This window comes from Nanorana parkeri, unplaced genomic scaffold (assembly GCF_000935625.1).
Source record: "Nanorana parkeri isolate BGI_ZX_2015 unplaced genomic scaffold, ASM93562v1 scaffold54, whole genome shotgun sequence".
In the NCBI taxonomy this organism is placed as follows: domain Eukaryota; kingdom Metazoa; phylum Chordata; class Amphibia; order Anura; family Dicroglossidae; genus Nanorana; species Nanorana parkeri.
This window is the reverse complement of record NW_017306322.1, coordinates 2,562,903-2,572,925: the sequence shown is the minus strand read 5'-3', so window position 1 is coordinate 2,572,925 and position 10,023 is coordinate 2,562,903. Positions and strand designations below refer to the sequence as shown.

The window sequence follows — 10,023 nt, the reverse complement described above, 5'->3', positions numbered from 1 at the left end:
TTTTTAATCACCTTTTTATTTGTTTTATTTAATTATTTCATATTATTTTTTTAAATTTGTATTTATTTAATTTTATTTTTTTATCAATTTAATTTTTTTTCCACCTAACTTTATTGCTATCACACAGGAAAAAACAATCCCCTGTGTGATAGCAATTGGAGGTGACGGGGTAGGGGGGGAGGCTGCACACTGTTTACATGTGATCTCGGCGACATCGCCGAGTTCACATGTAAACAAAAAAATGTCTGCCTTACTTTACATTTGGTCCCGCTTGTACAAAGCAGGACTGAATGTAGAGCGTGCAACTTCCCCACAAGGACACCATTGCCGCCCCTCTGCGCCCTGCCGCCCCGAGGCCGGGCCTCGATGGCCTTGTGGGGAATCCGGGCCTGGCTAAGAGCCACAGTAACATACATTTCCTGTGTACCTTTGTCTACATTTCATTCCACCTTCCTAATATCTACCGCTGTAATCACACAGACAGAAGCACTGCGCTCAGAAACATGCACACTGTTTTTTTCAATACTCCCTCACAGATTCACACCTCCTCCATAATGTCCTGCCCACATTCCAACCCAACTGTCTACTGCCTATCTGAGAGCATGAAGCCCAGTTGCATCTCTGACATGTGGTGAAAACCATTATGGGAGATGACCCAGAGTGAGATGACTTGGAAGCACAAAAAACAGCAGTGCTTTTAAAAGTAAGAAAATATTTTTGGAGCACAACAAATCCTTTTTATTTATTTCACAATGCTTGTTCTGAATGCCTAATGTGATGCTGGTGCCTTTAGATTTCATTCAATGTGCTGTGAAATTAATTATTGTAGACTTATCCAATCAAACAGTGCAAACTAAAATTCAGAAACCAGAGCAGCAAGTGAAAATCCTATAGGACCTTGCAAAGGAAAGGAGCCACCCTAAAACAGGATATCAGGGCCAGTGCTTAGGGGACCAGCTGATTCTGGGAATCCAGGAAACAAAAACTCTTAAACATCAAGCAGCACCCATTATAAGTGATTTCATTTGAAATAGCCTAAAAACCTTTTAACATATCACCTTAAGTTCTATTGCTAATAGACTGATAACAAAGTTCACATTAATACACATGAGGCTTTAATACTGTCAGTATACACAATTTAGTTTTTTTTTTATTTTGGAACATTTTACAGATATATAGGAAGAAACAGTGTTGTGGAATGGGCACTATTTCATCTTCAGATGCAGATCCACAGCAGGCATGACTTGCTCTTCAACATCAGCAGCTTTTCAAAAAACAACATGGTAGGTACAGGGATGTTCTTTGGATCGCACCTATGATAAATCAACAGGGTTTCATGAAAAGCAGACATGTCAAATGTTGAATTCCAGGCCAGATCTATTATGTTTACTGGAGCTCATGCAGTAATGGAGTATTTTTGCCCTGTTTCCAGTCTTCAATAATAACATCAAATTACAGCTGGGCCTAGGGTACTCCAAGCTACTTCCCCAATTCAGTAGCCCCAATTTGTTCCACAACATTAACAAACAATAGCGCATAGTTCTTGCTTTTATGAGATATAAAAGCAGTGCCCAACCTCAACCTACATTTTGTTTCATGTGCTGTTTCCTAAATAGCTGATTATTTAGCCTGATTGCACTTGGTTCTCCTTTTATTGTGCCTAGCAGCATTTGTCTGGTCATTATGACTTTAGGTATACCGTGATATTTATCAATGCAGAGTGACATTACATTGATAAAATCATTTCATTATGTAAGCAAGCAATTACATATTTAAAGGGACACTGTCATGAAAGATTAATGGATGCTGACATTCTCTCCTTTAAAAATTATATTCTCTCTTTTGAGAATGCTAGTTCCCTGGCTGTCATTCTAAAGCTTTGACTTTTAATGAGTCGCTGACACAGAACAAGTATAGAGATAAAAGTTCTGACACTTGTTCTGACACACTAATTTACAGCATGCTTGATCTGGGAGTGTGACTAAAAGATATGAAAGTCAGACACAGGCAGGCATGTAGCATTTTCAGAAGGAGACCTGCAATGGCAGCCCCATAATTCTCTCATGACAGAGTCACTGCAATCACAATAGTTGTGTCTGCAATAATCTAATCACAATATTTGAAGCTGTCCCAGGCACTTGGTCAGTCTTTAGGCGTACCCAGCTTATGATCTGTTACTATGTTAGCGATTGTAAAATTAAACACAAAAACTTTTTTAAAAAACTGCCTAATAGTCACAAGGGATATAAATCAATTGTTTTTTTAAAACCCAGCTATTACCATATAAAATAGCAGTGACATCATCAGAGTGTTATACATAGCCTGAGCAGAGAACAGAGCTGTGGGAAGGGCCCAGCAGGCTCCACCCACTACAGCCTACCTGCAGAAAACTGCGGGAGGGGGCGGATACAAGACCAGTCACCCTGCACAAGAACAGAGTGCAGCGGTGACTGGTCTTTACAGGAAACCCTTGCAGAAAGGGAATGTTATCACACTGGATTACAGCACAGAGCTGGAAGATATACACAAAGCACACAAAAATTCAAAGATTTACTGGCAAAAGTGTTGCACTATTTAAACGACCTCTCTTGGATCTGGGGCTAGACTGTATGCACTTAGATGTTTTATGCACAGGACATTTAGACATTGTGGCAGATATAAGGGAGGATTGTTACATTTTCTAGGGAGATTATCAATTTTTTTTTGCATATATACACATAGGAATTTGTATTGCACTTTTTATTTTGTGATTGTTGCACTTTATAATTGCTGTTTTTACACTTTGATATACCAATATTTGGCACTTTAGATATTTTGCATATAACACTTTGAAAGAGGTAGTAGAAGTGATATAAAAAGCGCCTCGCTTTTGCGATTAAGTCTTTGATTACAAGTATGTAGTACTTTTAGTGTAGGCAGCTCTTAAGGGCTGATGCAGACCCGGGCGATCCCGGGATGCGCTGTCCCAGGACCGCGCGATCATGTGATTTCAAAGGGGTTACATCCGCACGGCAATCGCTGAAAAAAGGTACATGTACGGTACGGGCGAAATCGTGGCGGCAAACCGCACAATCTGCCCGTCACGACTGGGGTACCATTAGAAAAGAATGACACCTCCAGTGCGATTTGCGGTGGTGTGCGACTCTGTGACCGCAAGGCAATCCGTGCGGTTTCATGCACGGTTGCCGCACGGTCATGGATTGTGCAAGTGTGAGCCTGGCCAAAAGGAGAGACTATTATTAAGGCTAGTGCAGAAGTACATTTGTATCAAAATGAATACACATGCCTCTTGTATGTAGACTTGTATGTAGACAGTTTTAATGGATGACGAATAAGCAGTATATGTTCACTGCATGGTTATTTAGTAGTTAATGTTGATGACTGGCATATTGGAGGAGTCTGGATTACAGTTTTTAACAGGATGAACATGGAAAGCAACCCAATGATTAAAATTAGGGATGCACCGATACCGTTTTTTTGGTATCGAGTACAAGTACTGATAATATTTTTTCCCCATACTCGCCTATACCAAATACCAATACCGGAAGTCCCATTAAGGAAGCCAGGCGGCATGTAATGACTCGCCACCTGGCTTCCTGGTTGGCCAGCTTCTCGACCAATCAGGGAGCCAGGCGGCCAGTCATTGCACGGCGCCTGTCTTCCTGATTGGCCAGAAAGCTGGCTCCATGCTGCTTCGTCACGAGGTGATGAGGGAGCATGAAGCCAGCTTTCTGGCCAATCAGGAAGCTGGGGGGCGGGTAATGACTCGCCGTCCGGCTTCCTTATTGGCCAGCTTCCTGACCAATCATAAAGCTAGGTGGCGAGTCATTACACGCTGCCTGGCTTCTAGATTGGCTAGGAAGCCGGCTCCATGCTCCCTTGTCGCCAAGTCACCAATAACTTTCCATGCATACAGAATCTCAATCCATAAAATGCAACATTTAAAGCGGCGCTATCCCTGCACTGCAAGGGTTAAGTGCTGTTTTTTTGCCTAGGGAGCTAAAATAACAAAGTTATACTCACCTGAACCGCAAACCAGGCTGACTCCTAGACCGGTCCCTTCAGCCTCGGTCCAAGGTCCTGTAAATCATCACATTCTGTACAGTGTATAGGACGTTAGGATGCCGAGGGATAGACCATTGGAGCAGAGGAAGAGACAGGCTGCAGGGAGCAGTTTAGGAACCAGACAGAATCGTTGTTCGGGTAAATATAACTTTATGGGAAGCCCCACTGCAAGGGTTAAGATTTAATTCGCTTGGAGTTCTTTTTTAATGAGAACCTCTACTGAGGGAAACAGAGGAGTTTTCATTGTTGACTTCCTTTTGCCTGGTAGTCTTTGACTAGAGCGTTGGAGTCAGAATTCCTTATCTGCATGCCCGTGCTTTAGAAAGTTCTTAAGCTATTATGACTGCATGACGGCCAGGCTACTAGCATTTTCAAAGGAGAAATGAACAATGACAGTCTAACTACAGTTTTCCTTTAAAATAGGTATGTTGATTGGTGACTCTTTGTGGTTGATTTACTAAAGGCAAATAGGCTGTTTACTTTGCAAAGGAATTTCCCCTTAGCTTAGTGAATGAGGTGATGTTCTGCTGAACTCCATCATCCAATCATGTGCAAGCAAAAATACTGCTTTTTTTAAAAATTTTCCATGCACATGATCGGCTATTCTTTGCAAAGGGAATTTTACCACATTAAATAAGCAAAGGGAAATTCCCTGTCAAAGTGAAAAGCTCATAGCAAAGTGAATAGCCTATTTGCCTTTATTAAAGCTACCTCATTGATTATAAACCCAGGGGGTTTGTGGCCCCGAGCCATCAATACGGTAAGAATGACAGGTAGAAGACAGACTATGTATATGGAAAGGTATCACTAGCATGTATGTATGAAACGTACGGAAGAGCCCTGGGGAGATGCTAAAAAACTTCTCAAACAAAAAATAATCTCAGAATTCTGACTTTGAAACTCAGAATTTGGTTAAATAATTTTCTAGCATGGCCCCAGGGCTCTTCCATAGAAAACAGATCTTTCAGCAATCAGATCACTTACAGGTATGTACAGCTATAGACACCTGTAAGCAGCTTTGTATTGTGTTCAATGAAATACAGGAAGAGTATATTGCAGAGTAAAATAACTGAAGGAAGTATGTGTTCATGTTTTGTTAAAACAATTGTAACCATCTCCACCGCATACCCTAATAATGCATGTCCAGCAAGCTTTCTGCAATATCACTGGTGGCTATGGAGATAATTACAGTCAACACAACTTGGAAAACTTCTTGTATTGCAGAGGAAGGATTTTGAAAAGCTAAAGAGCCTGTTATCTATTTGTCCGAAGCAAAGAACTCAGGAAAACCTCAGACAGGTATCAGAAAAGCCTTGTGTTTGTTCTTCTAATATTGATTGACTATTATAAGTGCTGCTGTGAAGAATTAATTACTAACACATGTCATCCATGACTGCAACTGACTCAATACATTGTACTTATCAACTGACCTGCGTTCCTGCCTTCTGACACACTGAACTAAATAAATAGAAGTAAGGGTGCTAAGTATTATTGACACACACTTCCTGTTCACTTGCCAAGAAATCCCAAAGTAGCTTTTACATGATGATGACAACTGGCCACACACTGTGAGTTATAGTACATCTATGCTGTGCATTGTTAAACCAGAACTTCAGGCAACATTTTGATTAACCCTTGCAGTGGGTCTACCCCCGCACTGCGAGGGTTAACTGCTCATTTTGATCTAGGGAGGAAAAAAACAGTTATACTCACCTGATCCTCTGAGATGGCTTGCTGTGACAGCACTCCCTGCAGCTTGTCGCCTCCTCCACTGCAGCAATGATATGTCCCTCAGCATCCTCATGTCCTTTACACTGTATAGAACATGATGACTCAGGGAGCTTAAAGCACTGCAGTGGAGGGGAGTGAGGTTGGAAGGACTGGTCTAAGAGCAAGACGGCTCGAAGGAGGAGGATGAGGTGAGTATAACTGTTTTAGTTTCCTCCCAAGACCAACATGAGTGTTAAAGCCTTGCAGTGCAGGGGCACCCCCACTGCAAGGGTTAATAAAAATTTTGCTCGGGGTACTTTAAATCCTTGGTTCTCAACTGGTGGGTCGTGACCCAAAAGTGGGTCGCGACCCCGTGTTCAGTGGGTCGCCGCGAGCCTTCCTCTTTTCTAGGTGAGAGGCTCCTCAGCCTCCCACTAGCGCAGCAATGTCCGTTCTCGCGCTGAGCAGACATTAAGAATATGAAGCCTGGCACAGAGTGTCAGCTTGAGGTGCAGTGGGCTGGAGCTATGGCCGAGAGGAAGCTGGAATGCCATGTGTTCCATTGCAGTGCAATGGGTCGCAACGTAATTACCAAGGACAAATGTGGTTCCTGAGGTTACACAGTTTGAGAACCACTGCTTTAAATTATACAAACTTTTGTGAAGAGCAATGGCTGCATGGTTTACAATTAAATACATTTTTACACACAGTACACAAAACATTCAGAAAGAGCCTCACTCCCCCTCTGCTGCAGCAGTCTAAGTCATCACTTTCTATACAGTGTATAGGACATCAGGAAACTGAGGAACATAGCCAGTTGAACTTTTATTTAACCCCTTATTACATTTATGCAATGGGCCTATTTATTAGGCAGCAAACAGTTAATTAACACAGCGCCAACGGCTTAAGATAATCTGCAGTAATCGTGGTGTGAAACACAAACAAGGCAGGCTCTCAAAAATAGGCTTTAGGGAAACCTCAACTCTGGAAAACAAAACACAGAGAGCGCCTCCATGGCGTAAAAACTTTTTAATAAAGTAAATTTAAACAGATGCAAACATACTCACAAAAGTCGAGTTTAAAAAGCATGAAACGATAAAGGCATGAGAGACTTAACCCGCCGGCTAGTCTTCCTCCCTGATGGTTAACGTTTCCGAGGTCACGCCTCCTTCGTCAGATGTATCATTTGTAAGGACAAACACGACTTTCTTTTGGTGATATTGTCTTAAAAAAATGTATGCAATCCAATTACAATCAATTTTTTTAACTTTGTTAGGTAATCTACAGACTACAAATATGTATCAAAACTAAAAGAAGCACTTTCTTTCTAATTTGATCAATGTTAGATTAAAAAAGGGTTTATGTAGATTAAAAGTTTACATTTATTCTATAAAATCAGCAGGAAAATAATAGCTAAGGGGGGAAAGGAAAGAGGTGTATTAGGACTAATTAGGGTACACTAGGAATTAATAACAATAACAAAAAACACATTTTAGTTAAAAAGTTAGTTTGCTTACATCATATGCAGATCGAAGCTCATCCCTTTTGATCTGCAAAAGGATAAAACAGAGTACATACAAAAGTAACAATGTTACTTTGTATTTATCTATGAAAAATGTTTATGAACACTGTCAGAAGATCCATTTTTTTTAATGAAGCAGCAGCTAAAATAGTTGCTGTATTTACACACCAACTCCCCTCTGTCTTGACAGCTGGTAATGGCTGGCAATAAGGGAAGGGAATTGGCAGGAGTGCAGAAGGACAAGGTGAAATACAAACACCCTGTGCACTTGAATAAGGTTTTTTTGGGTGTGTGTAGCACGCACAATGTTCACAAATGGTTTAATCAGCTACATGCATTCCGAGTGCATGAAAACAAATGGTTGCAAAGTCTTTTTATTTTCAGTTTATTGCATGCTGTATAAAATTAACCTTGATTTCTGGGAAACAGTCATCTCTCTATAGAGGTTTTACATGCCACTGCTTAGTCAAAGCTACACAGAAGCTTGTGCTCCTCAAAAGGGGGATGCTAGACCTCTGCAGAGAGACTACTGTTTCTGCACAAAGAAAAAGTAATATGCTCCTCATACTGGTGCTAATGCAAGAATTATCCCCCTGACATTGGTGTCAGTCGAAGTAATATACCCCTCACAGAGGTGACAGTGGGAGTAGTATTCCCCTTACGTTGGTGTCAGTGGAAGAAATGTGCCCCTCACATTGGTGTCAATGGAAGTAATATGTCCCTCACAGTGGTGACAGTAGGAGTAGTATTCCCCCTCACACTGCCATCAGTGGGTGTAGGAATGCCCCTTACATTGGTGTCATAGCTGTGATGGGTCTGAGCCAGGTAGAACTACACACTGAGCAGTGAGCACCATAAACTGAAGACAGTAATCCTCTCTTACATTGTTGAAACTCACAAACATTGGTCATCAGCATCACAATCACTTGGTAGACAGCTAGTATATTTACCACAGTGCCATTGCTCCAGTTCCACGCAGCCAGGCCAGCCAGTCATACCACTTACAGCTAATCCACTCTACACTACAAGCTCTTCCACCTGTACCAGAACCCAGAAGCAAACAACTATTCTGTTGCAAATCAATTTGCCGGGGTCATGAAAAGATTGCTACTGTAGCTCAATGTCTAAAAAATTACTAATATCTAGCAAGAATGTTTGAATATGTAGGTTCAAGACCACAAGCAGATAGGGGCAACCTGTACTGAGAAAAAATTAAGGCTGCCACTAATAACCTCCTTCTGGAAATGCTAGCTGCCAATCTCCAGCTCCAATAATTTCCATTAAGTGGATAGAGGGGTATTGTCTTGTACCTGACTGGAGCACGATCTGAATAGGAGCTTCTTGCACCATGAGTCCAACTCCCCTGGAGGTTGAGAGGAGGACTCAGGGAGGTACGAGTGCCAAAGATGTTGTCTGTGGTTTGAGTGCGTTGACCAGGGTAATACATTCAAAGCAACTGTTGTTGTGGGAACTTGCGGTACCATGCGTTGCAAGGTCAGAGTGGAGTCGAGCTGGTAATCGGGGTCGTGGTCCCAAGGCGGTGTCATGCACAGAACGATCAAATACACAGGTGAGGTACTGAATCGATGGTCAGAAGCAGAGTCAGCATCACAGGCTGGAGTCATACATGGGTAAATCTGGAGCTCAAATGAAGTACCAAATTAAAAGTCCAAAAGCAGAGTTGTAGTCGTTAGCCAGGGTCATGCACAGGTAAATAGAGCCACAGGAAATGGCCCTGGCTACAGCATGTTTGTCCATAATCCTGAGGACAGGGCCATGCGCATGTACCCGTACTGGCCTCTTGGTAAGTACCTTACAGATATAGTGTCAGAAATAGCAGCCTATGTACCTTCCACAACACAGCTTTTATTTTGAATGTTGCATGCGTGGTCCAGGTCATCGATGTAGTAAAGGCAGAGACATCCAGGCAACTAGCATTTTCAGACGAAGGTCAGTTGTGGCAGGTCACATTTTATTTTGAGAACAGGTTTCTTTTGTGAGGATAGATTTACATTTTTACACAAGAGAACAATGTGTCCCACTCCAGGAACTTCAAAATGTAGCATAATACAGTAACAAATAACATAACCATGGTGTTCTTTTAGTTTTTCCTGGATCAGCCTCTGCTAATAAACAAAGGGTGTCTGAAAAGTTGCCTCCTCATCTGCTGCTTTGGTCTGATTCATGATTACCCACACTATGCCTTTGGCTTAATTGCAGACAAGCACAATAACATGGAGCTGCACATTTGAAATGGCCATTGGTTGCCTTTTCTGACTCCATGTTAGTATGCTAACTCATTAGCTTGCACAAGGAGTTCAAATGTGGAATCTGCCATCTAGCATGGTTGCCAAGAACGTGGTTGCTGGGTCTACCTATGAGCCACCTATGAAAAAGCCATGTTACCCATCTCAAGTTACTACATGGACTATCCCCATATCTCAACAGCTACCCAAGGTCACCACTAAGGAACCCCACCATATTAAAACTCAAAAACAATGAGAAATAATGTAATAGCATTTGGCACATATAATAGTCATAGGTAAGGGAGATGACATAAATGACACAAGAAGAATGGCCCTTTAAACAGGGAACCTAAATATGAAGGGAACACCCCTTTACAAATAAACACTCATCCTGCAAGAATGTGCACTTTCTTAGGGACATCTGTGAAGGTATTGCATTGTTTTAGGTTGTTAAAAGCCAATTAAAACCACTATAATGTT

The 10,023-nt window shown here is 41.7% G+C and overlaps 1 protein-coding gene across 1 annotated transcript in view; it reads left to right on the top strand.

Moving 5' to 3' along the window:
- Window positions 1–10,023, top strand: part of LOC108803825 — a 57,316-nt gene that overhangs the window by 10,476 nt on the left and 36,817 nt on the right. The window contains exons 5-6 of the mRNA XM_018575626.1: window positions 1,172–1,283; window positions 5,290–5,364. Coding sequence (XP_018431128.1) covers window positions 1,172–1,283; window positions 5,290–5,364 — 187 coding nt within the window. The remainder of the gene's footprint in view (window positions 1–1,171; window positions 1,284–5,289; window positions 5,365–10,023) is intronic.